The sequence below is a fragment of the Tachypleus tridentatus genome, chromosome 10, assembly GCF_004210375.1.
Source record: "Tachypleus tridentatus isolate NWPU-2018 chromosome 10, ASM421037v1, whole genome shotgun sequence".
Lineage (NCBI taxonomy): Eukaryota > Metazoa > Arthropoda > Merostomata > Xiphosura > Limulidae > Tachypleus > Tachypleus tridentatus.
Window position 1 is genome coordinate 64,904,601 of NC_134834.1, and position 18,954 is coordinate 64,923,554.

At 31.3% G+C, this 18,954-nt stretch overlaps 1 protein-coding gene across 10 annotated transcripts in view; it reads right to left on the minus strand.

Moving 5' to 3' along the window:
- Positions 1–15,269, minus strand: part of LOC143229466 (uncharacterized) — a 34,023-nt gene extending 18,754 nt beyond the window's left edge. For 2 of the 10 annotated variants that reach the window (XR_013015882.1, XR_013015883.1), the window contains exons 1-3: positions 13,146–14,740; positions 10,720–11,096; positions 5,798–5,869 (exon numbers count right to left, since the gene is read on the minus strand). Coding sequence is in view for 7 of the 10 variants with exons in the window: in XM_076461820.1 (XP_076317935.1) it covers positions 6,472–6,524; positions 10,720–11,096; positions 13,146–13,186 (471 nt within the window). In the remaining 3 variants the exon portion in view is untranslated. The other 8 variants (XM_076461825.1, XR_013015881.1, XM_076461821.1 and 5 more) reach the window with 8 other exon arrangements.
- Between the last annotated feature and the right edge of the window lie 3,685 nt (positions 15,270–18,954).

The following is an 18,954-nucleotide window of genomic DNA, read 5'->3' on the forward strand; positions in this document are numbered from 1 at the left end:
TAATGTTAATGAACACATTGGCGAAGATCACCTTTCTATTTCATTTGACCTATTCTAAAAACACAAAACCAGCACTAGCGATAGCAACATAACGTATGACTTCAGCACATTCAGAACTACCTAGATAACACAACCATTAACTTCCCATTTATCATCAATCTTGATAACTAGATATTATGGTCAAACTGTAACTGATACTATCAAAGCTTCTTTATATGTCATATTCCCGTTACAAACCGTACTATCGACATCAAACACTGGAAATTAACGCCTGAAATCCACAAACACATCACTGACAGATGCCGCCTCCGCAGGCTGTTCGTAACCACACCTAAAAACATTAAATAAACCGCGAGAATAACTCTATAAAACAACTGCTTAAAAACACAAGGCACCCACTGGGAAAACTCCTGTCTGTAAATCGATCAATCTCGAAAACAACCTAATAAATTCTGGTCTAAATTTAAGTCTATCTGCCGCCCGGCTTTACAAGAAAACATGCATAATATAAATTACGTAAACGTACTTGTGTCCACAGATAAGGAAGGAAGAGTGTATGTTATTCGCCACATAACTAGAAATATCCTTTACCACGCCAAACCTCTCCACTTTCAGTAAATAACATTTTAACTTTATAAATAAATTTGTCAGAGAACACAAAGCACTGTTCACAACCTTTGTGTAGCTTTGCGCGAAATTCAAAACAATCACACCCACATTCGATACACCTAAAACAATTAACTCACCACCCGGAGACGAGCTCAGTTCCCGCCCGATCTCAATAGCAGAATTATAAGTAAACATAAAACATCTCAAAAACAACTCTGCCCCAAGGAAAGATGGCATCAATAATCGCATTCTGAAAAACCTACCAGAAAACATCATAAAATACCTCACTAATCTTTTTAATTACACTCTGTCCCATGGTTACTACCCTACATGCTGGAAGTTAGCCACCATAACAGTCATTCCCAAATACACCAAGAACCTGCAGGACTCATCAAAGTACAGACCTATTAGTCTCCTGAACAACCTAGGTAAACTGTTAGAAAAAAATTACCGCTAACAGGCTAGTATATTTCTTTGAATCTAACAACATCCTATCTGACATTCAAAACGCTTCCAGACGCAACGGACAGACAGCCGACCACCTGGTCAGACTCAACGAGTCTGGATTTCAGGCCTTCATTCGCAGGTATGTTACAGTAGGTGCGTTTCTAGACATGAGACAAGCCTTCGATTCCATCTGGCACCATACTCTACTTTATAAACTAACTTCCATAAAATCACCTGAAGCCCTCCCCAGATGGATAGCCAGTTCTTTAAACAATAGAATCACGAAAGTTAAAATCAATAAAGACATGTCTGATATATTCCCCTTTCAAGCGGGCGTCCCACAGAACTCCGTTATTAGCCCATTATTATGCATATTATTTGTTAACGATATACCCTTTCCCCAATTAAACGGGACACACGCCTCACAATATGTTGACGTTATTGCTATCTGGAGCTTTTTTTTTTAATTTCGCGCTAAGCTACACAAGGGCTATCTGTGTTAGCTGTCCCCAATTTAGCAGTGTAAGACTAGAGGGAAGGCAGCTAGTCATCCCCACCCACCCATCCACCAACTCTTGAGTTACTCTTTTACTAACAAATAGTGGGATTGACCATAACATTATAATGCCCTCATGGTTGAAATGGTAAGCATGTTTGGTGCAACAGTGATTTGAACCTGCAACCCTTAGATTATGAGTTGAGTGCCTTAACCACCTCGCCATGCTGGGCTTGACTATCTGGATCACATCAACTAACCTCTCTGCAGCAGCGTGGCGGGTCCAGACCTCTCTCAACACTGTTACAGAGTGGTGTGACAAATGACATGTGGCACTCAACCAGAAGAAAACACAAGCTATTTTATTCTACAGATGCTTTAAACGAAAGAAAAGAAAACTTCCCAAGGTAAAAATTAAACTATATGACACAAACACTCCACTTTCCAAGAACATCATATTTCTTGGAATTCATTTTAACTCAAAATTAACATGGTCAACTCACATTAACAACATTTATCTCACAATCAGCCAAAGACCCTCTTACCTCAGGAAAATAGGAGGAATCAATAATTAATGCCACCCTGACACCATCATGCTCACTTAGGGCAGTATGGTCCTGAGTAACATGTCAGATCACTTATACAATAAACTCCAGTTCCTACAAAACACAGCAGTCAAAATAGCTTTCTGACTGCCTTCCAACACTCCTGCTAATTACATTGACAAGATTAATGACATCCTACACATCAAGAACAAAATTCACAATCTGGTCACCAATTTCTACAAAAAAGCAGTTAATTGTAACTCACTCACCAAACAGTTTAAAAACCTCTCTGATACCCCAATAATATGGCACATCCATCTGTCCCATATATAATTCACTAAAGCTGAATCTTTGACATTAACTGAACTGATATATTTGGTGTCTGGCTTACCTTTCTTGCTTTCATCTCAGGCACTAACCAAATAGATTAGTTGGCATCAAGTTAGTCAAAATTGTTTTTTCTTGGGGTACTCCTGTTTTCCTTTCATATCTAAATTTTTGGGTATTAGGATTCACAGATCCCAATCCACTCTGTTTTTGCCTTTTTAAAAAGTGAATGACTATCTGTCCTCTGCTTTCTACGACACAACCTGTGCCGTACCCCAGCCACTCTCCTCAATGAAACACCCTCTGCACAAGTATGTATAGTTTTTCTTTTCCTTTTCTCTTATTTATTTAATTACTTAACTTTTATTTTTCATGGTGATTCTTAACATACTGCCCCCCAAGTGTTACTTTCATGCAAAAGGAGATGAAACTGATAGTCTCTTAGATAACTGTCTTTAAAAAGAAAAAAACCCACAAAAAAACAAGATGGTGACATCAGCTAAGATAACACTAAACAATTGGACTTAACACGTTAAGGTAGCAGTGGCACAGAATGAACAGGGTTGAATGTGATAATGTTGATGTGTTTTAATAACCTTTAATTATTTCTATATTTAATAAGCAGGATGAAGAGAATTCTTCTCAACACCCCTGGTTGCTTTTTTATCAATGGTCACTAACCCTAGGTAAAAGATTCAAACTGAAAGTTTTACCACAATTTAGGTTTAGATGGAGAATTTGGCAAATTAGATTATGTCAAGGGCATTCAAGTGGGGTATAAAAAAAATAAACATGAGTGATTAATACTTAGATAGGCAAAAAAGTAGAAATTATAGAGATCTAGAAACAGCTATAGTGTCAGTTAAGTATATTTTGGAAGATTCATTTTTCACTTATCTTTGTACCATTATTTTTATCATAATTTCAAGGTTTCCAAGAACTAACACTGTGACGTGAAAACACATCATTCTGTCTGGACAACAATAATTAACAATATTAAAAATAATTGTATAATATTGAAACAGTGTTACTTAGCTTACAAACAATTTATCTGTTTCAGTTTGTTTCTATACTTCTTTTTAAAGTTTTACAAAGGAATATGCAAATGAAGTGAAATGCTATTTTATTCAACAGTGACTTATGCAAGTTCACTGTACAAATCTTAGTAAATCCCAAATTTTTACTTACAAAAGATGTCTAAAATAAATACTGTTGTAACTGTTTTATTTTTATTACTCGTATTAATTCAAGAAATGCATCTAGAAACCTGTGTAAAAATGTCATTTCATAATGAAGAGGATAGAATGTATTCAGTTCTAATAAATACTTCACAATTATACAAAATAAATACTAAATTATAATCTTATTTAAAACTGCAAACTGTAGTATAACTGTTTTTGAATTGAACTAACAACTGATCTAACATTCAATCTCTCATATATATCAAAAACTCATATCAGCCTGGAACTTTTAATGTAAGAATATGAAAAACAACATAATGCTTCATATTCTGTTCAAACTGGAGTCTAGTAAAGAACAATGTGAAAGCAAGATTGTATTCAGGTTTTAATGTATAGGGCTTGAAACCTTCCTAACTAGAATACTAGAAGTTAATTTGTAACTTGGGTTCAATATAACTGTAAAAAATGTTTTTGTTACTTGTTAAATGACATCAAATAGAGTGCAAAACCCATACATTTGAATATCATTTGATAGTATATAATTTGTGAACACAATCACTTAACATTTCATTTAATTTCAGATTCCTGTAGACTTTGGAACTGAAAATGCCTCAATAAAATCTTGGAAACTTCACTACACATAAACATTTTAGTAGAGAGAATGAAACACTTTATGCATAAAGACAGTGTAAATAGAATAATTTGGGTTTTAAAAAATTGGTACTTCTTTAATACACAAAGTAAACCAACAAATGAATCAATTTAACTCTCAACATGTCTGAAACTAGTATTGTCACTGCTGTTTACTAATAACATTTCTAGATAGTATAAAAACATCCAGGAAGTACATAAATTCACTTTAAGAGGTAGCAGAATTACAAAAACAAGTAGTAATACACCTTACAATTAATACACACTAAACACTTATTTTCATATAAAACAAAATAATAATACACTAGTTTAAAGAGATAATGCAAACACACAAACAAATATGTCTTCTTTTACATGTTTAAGCTTCTAGACACTCCTAGCTGTAGAGGTATTATAAGAACTTAAAAGCATTAAAGTTGTAAATGGTTTTAAAATCCATATTAATTATATTCATACACCAAACTTCTAATGCCAACTAGTCATCTGTGTTGCCACATGTAATACAAATTACACACATTATATCATTTAAAATATGTTTTACAGGAGGGTAATGATTTAACCTGGATTGTGTTCCAAGCTTCAGTCACATGCCTTGAGGCATGGGTAAATGTAGCATATTACAAAGCCCAAAATAAACATTTAATACAATAACACAACAAAATACTACATTGTTTAAAAAATTCAAAAACATGCTAAATATGTACAAATTTTATTGTATTTTAGTGAATATTATGATATTTTTCTGACTTAGCATTTAGTACTATGTCCTGCAGTTACAAAACTCAAAAATATGCATTTCTACTATCATCAACCATATAATTACAAAAATACAGAATTACATTAATTAACTGCTAAGTATGGAACCATATATCTGTACCATGATTTTGTACCTTAAAACAATGAGCATCATTCAACTTACTAAAATATTCCTTTTATTTCCTCTTTGTAATTTATATATGATTATTGCAGGATTTTCAGGGTTTTTTGTTTTTTGAAAGTGGTTTCAGATTTGGTTTTATTATGACTTTTTTAATATGCTGTTCTTTTCAACTCTTGGCTATATCTAGAGCTAAAAAATCAAACTAGTTTAAAACTGTATGCTACATTATTAGTGCATGATCTAAAACTTACTGACAGTAAAATTAACCACCTGGAAAGCTTCATCTAATCATGTAATTTTGGCTCTTATTACTGTCATCCAAATTTCAGCACTTCTACTATAACAGAACATTTCAATTTAACTTCACTGATCTAAAGTGAAATATCAGTATATAATACACTTCAATTTAACCTTGTTAACTTGAACACAGTTTGTGCAACATCACTGAGACCCACAACAGTAAAAACTTCAACTGTAATCAGTGATGAGATTTAATGTATCAGCAAATGAAACACCCCAAAATAATATTTGGCAAGTAAATTACCTTAATCATTACAAGTAAGAGGAAGTTGTAATATACATAGATACATGCACATACACAGAAATTTGAGGAGACACTGTGGTATACTGTATATCCTATGACACCTACATTAGAACGTACTTGCAAATGTTTCATGGCAAGTCACAACTGAAGAATAGTTAGGCTAACAATTTTAATTGGGCTTGCAGTTACCTGGAAGAGACATAAAAATAACAAAGAATTAATTAGGTTATGATAAAAAATTCCAATACTATCAGTTTATATGCAACCATACTAGTATCCTGATTTCTATGGACATAAATTTTTAAATTATGTTCAATGTAATTGGAAGAGAATGTGGTGCAGATACTTAGGTATACATTTAAAATACCAAATATGCCTTAACCAAAACACTGCACAACAAACCAAAATCACCAGTACACAGAGTATAAGAGGTATTACCATCATTAACACACAAACTACTAAAAATGTTGTAAAAAGTAGAAAAATATCCAAAAATTAGTAGTCACAATAGATTTTATAGGTGGACGTTGGGTGTCATACTAGTTCAGACAATTCAGTAGGAATTTTGCTCTGGTATTTTTGCTTGTTGTGCTTCTAATATGACTTTATTATTATTATTATTATTATTATAATAGGAGCTGAAATGTCAGTTTCATAAGGTAAAGTTTTCTTGCTCACTTCTTCCAATGTTTTATTATAATAGGAGCTGAAATGTCAGTTTCATAAGGTAAAGTTTTCTTGCTCACTTCTTCCAATGACAGAATTTTTTTTTCCTTTTCTTCTGAGAACAGTCACCGTCCCACATCTGTCTCCAGACAGTGATTGATGATACAGATGTGGTACACTGTAGATTTGAGCAAAGACAACCTTTCATTCTTATATTTTTTATTATACTCTGTTATTTTATTTTTACATGTGAAGCTTTATTAACAGAGGTTAAGACTGGTAGATGATGTATCACCACCAGGTGTGTCCTAATTTCACAATAACCATCAAAACCCAGTACATATCTTATATCACACACTGTAGGCTGTGTCCTGGCAACTTTGTTTTGTTGTGAAATTTTTGGATTAAGGCTTGTTTTATAATATAAACATGTTCTGTTTCATCATAGGTTTGACCTTACTGTTTATAACAGGATCCTTTCTTTTTTATACAAACATTAACTTAACTGCTTAGATGTTTATGTTTACTTAAATACTGAGTAAATCAGTAATTTCAAAGCTAAAAAGGACAAGTAATATGTCAACAAGTTTTTCACTCTATTTAAATTTTCATATCCTCACTCTGTCAAGACATAATAAATAACAAAAATCCAATAATGTGAGCATTTTCTTCATTTAAGGTAATACTAAAATAAGCTAATTGCCAGAGTTCTCCAATTTGTACATCTTATAACTAAAAGTCTACACTTAGAAGACTAATGTTATTTGATTTTTTCCACAGTTTTTCCTTCTTCTGTGATCCTATGTATTTACCAAATGATATGAAATAATAATAAAAAATGCTTAAATGATACACACTAGTTTGCTTTGAAATCTTTAACAATTTATTATATTTTACAATTTTATACAAACAGAACAGGTTTGAATATGCACATAATTAAACTGAGTTTAATAAATACACAAATATAGATAAATTCCATAAGAGTTCTTGGTTTGTACAAATAATTGTAATATTAGATAGCATTACAGAGAATGTCCTATTACCAAAGGTTTTGATTGACTGCATTTTTTGAATTGTTAAATACATTTATTTTTTCTTTATTGTAACTACATTATAAAGAGTACTGACTTGTGTTTCATTAGCTTACACAAGTTATGTAATAAAAGTATGTTACTTCTTTCTTTTATTAGATATTTCATGATACAATACAAAAAACACAACAAAACAAAGAAAAAGTTGGCAAGAGGACAGAATATGAAATGCACAATGGTGTTATAATCTGTGTTTCCTACCAGACCATGATATAGCTGATTTAATTTCTTGAATAAGTGACTGACTGAATTTTGCAGGTACCTATTACTAGCATTACATTTAAAAAACACTGATACAGGTTGTGTGACTAAATGTATTTCATAACTGACTCATACCCATTCTTGTAAGAGGTTTGAGTGATTGTAATGTAAATTATCAGCTTCAGTGTTTGATATATGGCACCAGGAAAGACATTCCTTTTACATACACAATTTCTGTAGTTACACAATACTAAAACCTTGTATTACACCTTCATACACAAATCACAGTCAGAGTATTTATTGGATACAAAAAAAAACAACCAAAACACACACCTCATTTTATAAATAATTACAAAAATGTTAAACACTCGCAAGTTAACTAATAAACATGAAAGCAGTTCCCAGAACTCTTATGGAATGTTCCAAATACAAGGATCTATCTTCTGCCCACTCTTACAACTTTACACAGTGTTTGAGAAACACAAATTTCTATTTGTAAGACAGACAGATATTCATGTAATAGTAATCATCAACTTCCTCTGATCCAACATATATTTTAAATAAAAGGTATTTCAAAACTTATTCAGGGACAAAAATTTAGGATAACTATTATAAGCTTCCATGACAGTTTTCTCAGATGACCTATCTCACCATGAAAAAAGATTTTATATATCAATAAACATATACACACATATACCTATTTCCAACCTTTGCTTGGTGTTCAGGTATATTAATGTTCAATTGGAAAGTATCATACGCTTTAATAGATAAAGTTCCAAAAATATTACATAAAAAATCAACATGGAAACAAACAATAAGTGTTCATTTAAGATAAAAACATTATTTATAAAGACCAACTTCTATGTTTATTGTTAAGAGGTATGACTGCTGAGGCAGAAATGGGGTTGCTATTATCTTATAAGAGGCAAAAAAAGAGGAACCAGGATGACAATGATATCCCACTGCTGTTGTCAAATCAAAGCTCCTACTGCAATATCCTTAATGTTTAGATTACCTACTTCAGTGGTTATTTCCATTATATATGTATTCATGGGAGATAAACTCTATTTCATTATAATTTGTACAAATCTAAAATAAAATCCCACAAAATGATTATAAGAGCAAGACATAGAAACACACTCAAGCAAGTATAAGCCTTGCAGAAAAATCATTGTAGTAAATGACTATTGTCATTACCAGAGGTTTAATATATTATGGACTGGGAGGTATCACTGAATCCATTTGATTTTTTTCCCTTCTCATAATGAAAATATTTAAACTTACATTAAATGGAGAACAAACTTACTAAATAGTATCTACTTTTAGAATAAAAAATTCAAATTATTTTACTTATTTATTCAATAATGTTTTGTCAAGAAATTCACAAATATTTGTTGTAAAGCACATTAAAAATACTTTCTTAAGCCTTAGAATTTCAATTTTTTTTATATCTGGTCAGTTTGAACTTCAATGATTTTTATCAACATATTTCTTTTAAAATTGCCATTTCTGGATATAAATTGTGAAAAACAAGACAAAAAAAACTGTGATCTGAGCTTACAAAATGGTGTCAGGTGGGGTGAAAGTATTCTCAGTCAGAATGATTTTGTGTATAATAAATGTTTTCCACAATTTAAAAGTTTTGATTTATGTTCATTGTTTGAGTATAATAAATTTAAGAACAGCATTCAATAACTAAGGTTTTGAAACCCTGGAATATTTTGCTGTCTTTACTAAGTAGGTAAATATATATATTACTTTTCAAACCATTTTATATTGATGTAAATAGTTTTATAACCTGAAACATTCATGATATCTAAACTCTGCCTAAAGCTAGTTTCAAAGCAGTATTTCATTAGTAATTGCTCCTATCTTTCATGATCTCATAGTATATGACGTGAATGGATGCCTGCAACAAATTTTCAAACATAGAGGAAAAAATTAGGACAGAAACAAGACTTGGTTAATTGTATTCTCAAGTCATGACAGTTTGAGAAAATAAAGTTTACATTTTGTGATTGACAGAAAAATTCTGAAAAAACTGGTAAGTGAATTGCTTTCTGGCAAGACTCCTTGAAGCTGTGCAGCAATCTAAGTTAGTAAGAGATACTTTCTTTTCAAATTATTCTAAACAAATAGTACAAAACGAAAAATATCAATCCTAAATTATTTCAAGTAACAAATTATCAAAATAGTTAGAACTACTGCTTTAACTTAAAATGTGAAATTTGACATGAAGATGTACACTTGACACATGAAAGGTGCTTGCTGGTTGTAATAGGGTTAATGCAAGTTAAAAACCTAGTTCATAAACAATTTTTAAAAGTATCTGAATATGTCTATATAAAAATAAGCTCTTTACTTGTGGTAGAATTAAATATGATAGTTTTCATAGTTTTACTACTGTCACACAATCTACTTTGACCCTGGAAACAGAAAAGGTCAATATTTGAGTAGATGAATAAAATATTGGAATACAAAGGGCAATTGGTTTAAGCTTTAAATGCTCAGATGCAAAAACTTATTTTCTTTGCAAATGCAATGCATACTGTTATTGATGTTATAAAATCTGCAAAATGGTTATTTGCGAGATGATGTTATTGGTGTTATTCTTTTAAACTTTTGTTGGATGTAAAAAAGTGAAGGGTTACTTCACAGAATGGATGACCTCTTGTTTTCTTGTACATTTGTGTAATGTATATTAATCTCAATCAAACCTTGAAATTTTAACTTAAAAAGAAAGAATAGCAAAATAACAAACTATTAAATTTCAGAACTTGTTTTACAGTTTGCATTCTGCTAATTTACAACAAATTTTTCCTGTATTGTAATTTTACTGTAAAATGTGGTTTAATTCTGTATTCTGTAAAATAAAACATTTAAGGTTTTATACAATAACACACACACACACAGATATATATACATTAACTTCATTATAATAGATTCACAATAGCAACCTGTAATAAATAAAAATACTGTGTGTGTCTATATCGTACAAAATGAAATAGCTATTGATACCTGTTATTGAATCAAAGCTAGCAAAATTTGTTTAAAAAATGGTGTACAAATATAAAGGTATACCTGAGAAGACAGGCTTCTTTTCCATTTGATGTTTATACAGAAACTGTTCTACTTCTGGAGATTTCAAAAGAGCCATTCTTTTTTCATTCAAAATCTCATTTAAAATTGCATTTTTAAAATGATGTGAATCAGCTGAAATGCTTTGTTCACAAGATTGGGGAAGTTTGATGTTATTTCCATTAAGAGATGATGAATCAGTTGTCTCTTTCAGTAACATATCCAACTTGATGTCTGCATCTGTTTCAGTGGCCTGGTTTGATGCCTGTTTTCCAGGATCAGATTGTACTGGTTGATTGCTGTGTAGTTCCATCACAGACTTTTTACTCACAATGTGACAGAGAATGTTGTGCCAAACATTCAGAGGTTTGCTTAAATTTCTAAACAAAATAAAAACCAAAAGTAAATATATTTTACCAATATTTCACTTTTAAAGATTTCAGTGTAATCCATAGTTTATTATTCTGACTACATCAAAATTTATTTAATTTGTCAAATATTAGAGTTATATAGTTTTATCTATCAGATTTAACATCTATTCATTGCAAATTTAAGTTACAACATAACTCGCTAAGTGTATCTTAATAACATTGTGTTACAGAATGTTTTGTTATATTTCATATAATTTCCCATTAACATACTACACCTGAAACCTTCTATAAGGTTTAGTCTGCATTCTTAATTCAAAGTTATATACAAGTCAAATGGAATCTGTCTTAACTGAGCCATGAACCTGTGATTCCTTTCTCACCACAGTTGAACTGATGTGCTGTCAACAGAAGTACACATACAAGTTAAAGGCAGACAATTTTCTACTTAAAAAAGGTTACAGAAGAATGAAGATAGTATTACAGTATTTCTTGTTTATGTTATTGTCTTAGACCATGACTAATTCAGAATACGAAATGTAAGAACAAATATATTGACAGAACTTCTGATCTCAAGCAATAGAAGATAAATGTAATACTTTATATTCATCTACCTGTTTAGTCAAAATTTAGAAGAACTTGAAGCAACTGTTCACACAAGTGGTAGAGCCACAATTATTGTTGTTGTTGTTGTTGTTTTGGTGGGTGCATAGTTTTGAAGAGATGGCATTAATGCAAGAATATAATGAGGGGCTAAAATGACAAGAATGAAGTTTGAAAATATACTTCACATTATATGAAAACATACTAACAAATCACATAGCTGTGGGCTAAGATCATTACATTTTTTTTGTTACTTTTGTTTTCTTTAGGCAAAGGAAAGTGGTTTATGTTACTTATTGAGGTTCTAATTATTTTTACTTTGGCATTAGCCTAGGGTCAGGTTTATCAACAAATTTTTAAAAAGGTTTTGACTTTTCTGCAAAATTACTTTTACTTTTTAAAGGTGGTTTAGTGTTTGAAGGTCACAAACTCCTTAAAATGTTTTGATTACACAAAAAAAAGGACCAAGGATTATCTTACTTACATTCACAGAGTTCATGTACTGTTTCCAAGTGAAATCAACTTTCAAGTATTTTTCAAGACCACAAACATTAAAATTACCAAGATAAAAAAATCCTATAATCCACAAAAAGACCTAAATTTTGTGATAAAAATCAAGATATGGCAGATGCGTTTTTAACATATTCCTTTTAATTTGTACATGTCACACACAATTTAATTGGATGAATGATCTTGTAGGTTACTCACAAAGCTGCAATAGTAATTGTAAAAAAATATTGAGCCTTAAAGGCACATTCTGTAGATATCTGCCATTACTCAATTTAATAGAAATGTCCAATAACAACCTCAAGTTTACAATACCAAATGTTAATAATAACATATTTCTTTCTCTTATCCAGCTATTCTTCACTTCAATTAACCTGTCTTTTGCCAAACAGTTGGGATTTTTCTTAGCTAATTTGTTGTGTAGTATCTTATCAAAGGCTTTTTTAAAATTTACAAATGCTACACACTTTTCCCATCATCTAGATTGCAAATAAAATAACCTCAAAAAAATAAGTTCACCAATTTGTATGACAAAATTTCCTTTTCGTAAACTTAGTTGACTCTCTTTTATGTTATCATTATTCACTAAATAATTTAGTAAAACTATCAGATTCTAGAATAGCTTCACAACAAATATAAGATTAACAAGCTTCTAATTTCCAGGGCAACTCTTATCACCTTCTTAAAAAACAGAAACATCATTGTATGATTAACAACTCTAAGCCTTCAGAAACCTGCATTTTTATTAACCTATACAAAATTCAAAATTAATGAGAGACTTACATATCACACTTTTGTCTTCCTTTAAAACTACAGACAAAACGTGTGATCTTAGTGCTTTATATATTTTATATACATTATAAAACTGCAATCAAGAAACAACGTAGTACTGTACACCCTTTCCAGAATCAAAATTATCAGTTCATGAATAATTCCTGTAAATCTTCTAACCTTTGAAAGGTCAAATGACACTTTAAAGCAAACAGAATCATATGAGACACTCTAGCATTATATACTGCACTGCACTAACTAGTTATGCATAACAAGGACTTTATTCTGATAGCACCTTTACTTTGACACTGCTTTACAAAGTTTCTCTCAATGTACAAATTTGTTCTAATTAGGAAAACAAGGGACTTCAATTTTAAGATGAAGGAAGATTCACTATTACTTTGGCTATAGAAGAAGCCTATTTCTTCAAGACCTCTAAAGTTTGATAATTTGCATAAACTCTTAAACAATAAATTATTATAATGTACTCCATAGCAAGATTTAATTTCTGAATTCCACCAGTAACAATCACAGCATTAGTTACAGAAAATGTAACTATTTGATATCTTTTTTTTTTTTTTTTTTACATAAGCATATGTTTACATATGTTAGGAAGGTTAGTGATGTCATTAGAAATATAATAAGGCTATTCACACATTTTTTTTATGATGTTTTGTATAACTTAACTAGCAAAATTTAAGTTCTTAATTCTAGTCCTTCACAGAGTTAAATAAATGCAGAAATTTAAGAAACTGTAAGACTTATTGGTAAATTAAAAAAAAAACTTTCTGCTGAAATTTAAGTGCTGATAAATTGCTCTTAGGCAAATTAGCTTTCAAATTATAAAGGTAGATTTTAGATAAAAGTTTAACAGAAACTGTATATTGATAATTCAAATAAGATGTAGATTGTAAATTCAGTAGGCTGTAATTGTTTATTATTTAAATTTCCCAATTTTAAGCAATCAGGTGATTACTGTTGAACTTCATGTAATCTTCATATTTTCCAAAGAAATCTCTATACTTTGATCATGTTTAGCTTGGAGATATCAAAGAGAAGTCTAGTAACTTCTACTGCATATCTGCACTTGGCTAAATCTTATCACTTTAACATTTAGAGCACAGAGCAGAAATCACATAGTTAATATCATCTGAATTCAGATCAATTCTATGACTTCCCACAGAATGCTCAGGGTCAGAAATATTGCTAATGTTCTTTTTTTACAAAAGAGAAAGAAAATTGAAAAGTTCAGCCATTTGTAACCTTTAATTAAAACTCTGATCAAAATTAGTTTCCAATTATTCCAAATAACCAAATCTCATGGGAGAATAATCAATCAGTTGAGTCCAATAACTAATTAATCATCAAATGCCACTAATTACTCAGCTCTATTAAAATGTGATTTTTTAAAACCTCAACATGTATCAAAAAATCTAATTATATAATGACTACTCATCACAAATGTTCTCCCACATGACACTTTCTATATAAAAAATAATAATATAGACAAACTTAAATAAAAAACACTAACTTTGGTTTAAGTTAAATTTAATACTACTAAAGTAGGGAAAATACCTATAAAATTACACTGTATAAAATGCCAAATATAAAATGCAAACAAATAACATAAAACAGTCAAAATTAGAAGAGAAACAATGCAAGCTAGGTCTTGAAAGTCTCTAATCTGAGACCCAACAGATTTTAAGACCAGTAACACACACTTCAGTTTGGTTTGTTTGTTGTCAAGCACAAAGATACACATTATGACTTTCAGACTCAACATTGAGCCACTAGGAGGCTAATCTGTTAGTCTTATGAAACTCGGCTGGATTACCTTTAAGAAAAACTTTTAAATGTAAACATAATTTATTATAAGCCATACCTAATTCCCAGCCAAAAATTCATACTTTAAATCTGCTTTTAATTAGTATTTTTAATCTTACTAAATTTAAATCTGTAAATAGAAAAATGTTTGAAATTTGAACTGAAAGTAGTGCTATTCTAGCCTGAATTTTGAGATAAAAGTTGGTTTAACTCAGACATTGAGCTAGAGATTGATTGTTTTGAGCATATAATATTAATATAATATCAGTATAGTTACTTCATTTCTAGTAAAGTCAAACATTAAGCTGTTAAAGTTAAGTGCAATATTATCACTACGTAATATAACCATAATTTACCTTACTAGTACAAGAAACGTACGACACAAATCTCAATATACAAGATCAAAAACATATGTAAACAAATGTTATAATTCGCTTATTTATTTATTAAGTCCAAAACATTTAACCATATTAAGCGCCATCTAATGTTTTAAAAGTGGAAAAATAGTTTTAAAAAAGGATTGAGTCATTTTATCAACTATAATCTATTAGAATAATCAAGAACAGGATTGAACATGTGAATTAAAGGATAAAATAAAAATTGAAGAAAAACTATCTCTTTGTCTTTATATCACTTTAAAGGTTAAAGTATGATCTAACTCCAAATTTTCTTACTAAATATCTGACATTTCATCAACATTAAAATTAAAAACACCACACATATAATCGCTTTTTTAGTATCTTTCTGTAGCCTCTGTTGTTCAAATATTGTAACTGATATAGTTACAAACTTTATTATATAATTCATATAGATTTTGTTCGACGTTAATTTATACCTATATATACTGCTGGCCAAAATCTTAAGGCCAATGAATATAAAGAAAAAATATGCATTTTGCGTTCTTAGACTCAACCACTTATTTGAGTAGAGCTTCGAAAGATGAAAATAAGAAAAGGAAAAACAAAAATAAAAAACGTTTTTTAGCATTTAATAGGGAAAATGTGAACACTATGAAATTAGCCTAAATACTAGCTGGTCAAAAGTTTAGAACCATACTGAAACGAAGCGTTAATCGGTAAACACATAACGAAAGTTAGTCATTTGTGTTCAAGCATTAGCGTTGTCAACATCTCCCACTGACATCTCCTGTGTCACATTGGATAAACACATGACAAAGGCTAAAAAGTTGTCAGAGTTTGAACGTGGCAGAATTGTCTCTCTCAACGTGTCATCGCTGGTGAGATTAAGCGTAGTAAAACTGCTGATGCAAATTTCTTAAAAGACCCTGAGGGATACGGAACAAGAATTTCAAGTGGTCGACAGAAGAAAATTTCGTCGGCGTTGAACAGAAGGATTTGACGGGTTGTCCAGCAAGACACCAGCCGATCATCGAACCAGATTAAGGCCCTTACGGATGCTGAATGCAGCTCAAGAACAAAAAGACGGCATCTACGAAAGAAAGGTTATAAAACTGTAAAAGTCTTCAAAGCCCACGCCTCCTTCCACACCATGAAACACCTCGGTTAAATTTTGCTGAGAAGCACCAAACATGGGACGTAGAAAATTGGACGAAGGTTTTGTTCTCTGATGAGAAACAATTTAATCTGAATGGTCCAGATGGCTTCCAACGTTGCTGGCACGTTAAGGATATCCCACTGGAGACATTTTCTACACGACACAGTGGAGGAGGTTCCATCATCATCTGGGGTGCTTTCTCCTTCCATGGAACAATGGAGCTTCAGGTTATACAGGGGCGTCAAACAGCAGCTGGCTACATTGGCATGTTGAAGAGAGCATCCTTATTGACTGAAGGCCCTCATGTGGAAATAACTGGATCTTTCAGCAGGACAACGCTGCAGTCCACAATGCCCGCAGGACAAAAAACCTTTTTATGGTGAATGACGGTATTCTTTTGGACCGTCCAGCGTGTTCGCTTGAACTGAACCCCATTGAAAACAATTGAATGTGGATGGCAAGGGAAGTCTATAGAAATGGACGTCAATTCCAAGCAGTGCATGATCTTCGTAAAGCCATCTTCACCACTTGGAATAACATTCCAGCCAGGCTTCTGCAAACGCTTATATCGACCACGCCAAAGCGAATGTTTAAAGTTATTCGCAATGACTGCCGTGCAACTCACTACTGAGACCTCTTGTTGGGCATTTCCTACCCTGTTTAGAACTTCGTTTTGGTATGGTCTTAAACTTTTGACTAGCTAGTATTTAGGCTAATTTCATAGTGCTCACATTTTTCCCATTAAATGCTAAAAAAAGTTTATTTTTGTTTTCCCGTTTCTTATTTTCATCTTTCGAAGTTCTACTCAAATAGATGGTTGAGTCTAACAACGCAAAATGCATTATTTTTCTTTATGTTTATTGGCTTTAAGATTTTGGCCAGCAGTATATCTCTTTTGTCTGGTTTGAATTTTGCGCAAAGCTATTCAAAGGTTATCTGTACATGCCTTTACTTATTTAGCAGTGAAAAACTAAAGAGAAAGCAGATAGTCATCATCAAAGAACAGTTGGATTTGGCCGTCATATTATAATTCTTCCAGACCATGTATGGTTAGACGGGGCTTTGAACCCGCGATCCATGTCCGACCCTATATTGTCTGATATATTGAATCTAATAGCTTAGCCTATTTATTCCCAGTGGTGTCTAATTGATCATTTCATTTGGTCTCATCACTGAAATATCAGATACCAATTGAAATGTATTCTCGTAATATATGTAATACAAATTTCTAAAAATCGATTAATTGGATCAGTCAGATAGAAACTTCTGAGGTGGTGATTCCTATTTTATAATTTATACATTTATCGTTTATGTACTTCTTTCTTATATTGTTCAGTTTAGTTATATTCTTATTTTATTTACAGACGCTAGCTAATTTTCCTCCTGTTGTATTTTAAGATAGTCATTTTTATATCACCAAATCTACACATTTCACTAGTGATGGCTACGGATACTAGATTCATATATGATTGTGTAAAACAAATACTATGTTCTTGAGTCATGTGATGTGTAATTATGTAGTTTGGCAAGAAAATATAAAGTTTATGCTTTAAAGTTCAACGAGCCTGTGATACCTGAAGTAGAATGTTGTAGATACTGGTTTCATCATTATATATGGTATTTTTGAAACAGTAGTTTATCTCGTTATTTTATGGAACCTATTAAATGAGGATTTATGCATCTGGTTTCTTTTTTCAATCTTTTATTATCACTCATACACTTTTGTGAATTGATAGCAACGTTTAAAATATTCAGTTACAAAATTCTGGTCAGGCACGAATTTATACACTTAATTTCTAAAATTTGTAAATCTTGTATCATGCCTAAAAATGAAGAGTGAAAGTAGTCTTGATTAAACTTCCAGTTTATATTAATATATATATATTTTTTATACACAAGCGGTGAATGCTTTGTGTAGTTCTATATGTGTATGTGTTTTCGAACAATGTTTGATTAACGCTAAAATACTTTGAAGATTATTCTTCAAAACACGGTAAACATTTTATACAACCTCGTAAGATGATATGCTTGGTCCAGAGTTCATCGCAGATTGGAACCACACTTTGGCTTTTCCGTTGTAGCTGTTGGAAACCCTTTTTATGAAATTAGAAATCAGGTGTGATTTACTTTCGATAACATGACTATTGTAAGTCTTGACTCTCATCTAGTTGGTCAACAATATTATAATGGCAATTGAAAATGAAAGACCAAAGATTACTACGCGAAATTTTTGAATGAAAACAAGTATATTGATAAAACTATTGACACTAAATGAAATAAACAACGTTAAACTGCTCTACTTACAAAACGCGATAATATTGCCTGAAATATCTTCGTTAACACTCCTAATATGCGAAAAAATAAGACAACATAGATGGAATTAGGTTATCGCTTCACAAAAGTCGTGTATATTACTACCACAATATTTCTAACATTAGGTATGGGAAGTACATTCACAAAGAGTTTTAAATCTTTAGTTATTTCATAAAATGTGTAATAGGTACGAAAATTTTAATCACATTAGTGAAAAATATGACATTACAAAGTTCACTGTATTCTTTTCCTGCACGATATACTAAGTAGGATTCACCAAAGTCAATTACATCGATGTCTCTACAAATACTACATCCGAACGTTTTTATTAGGAACT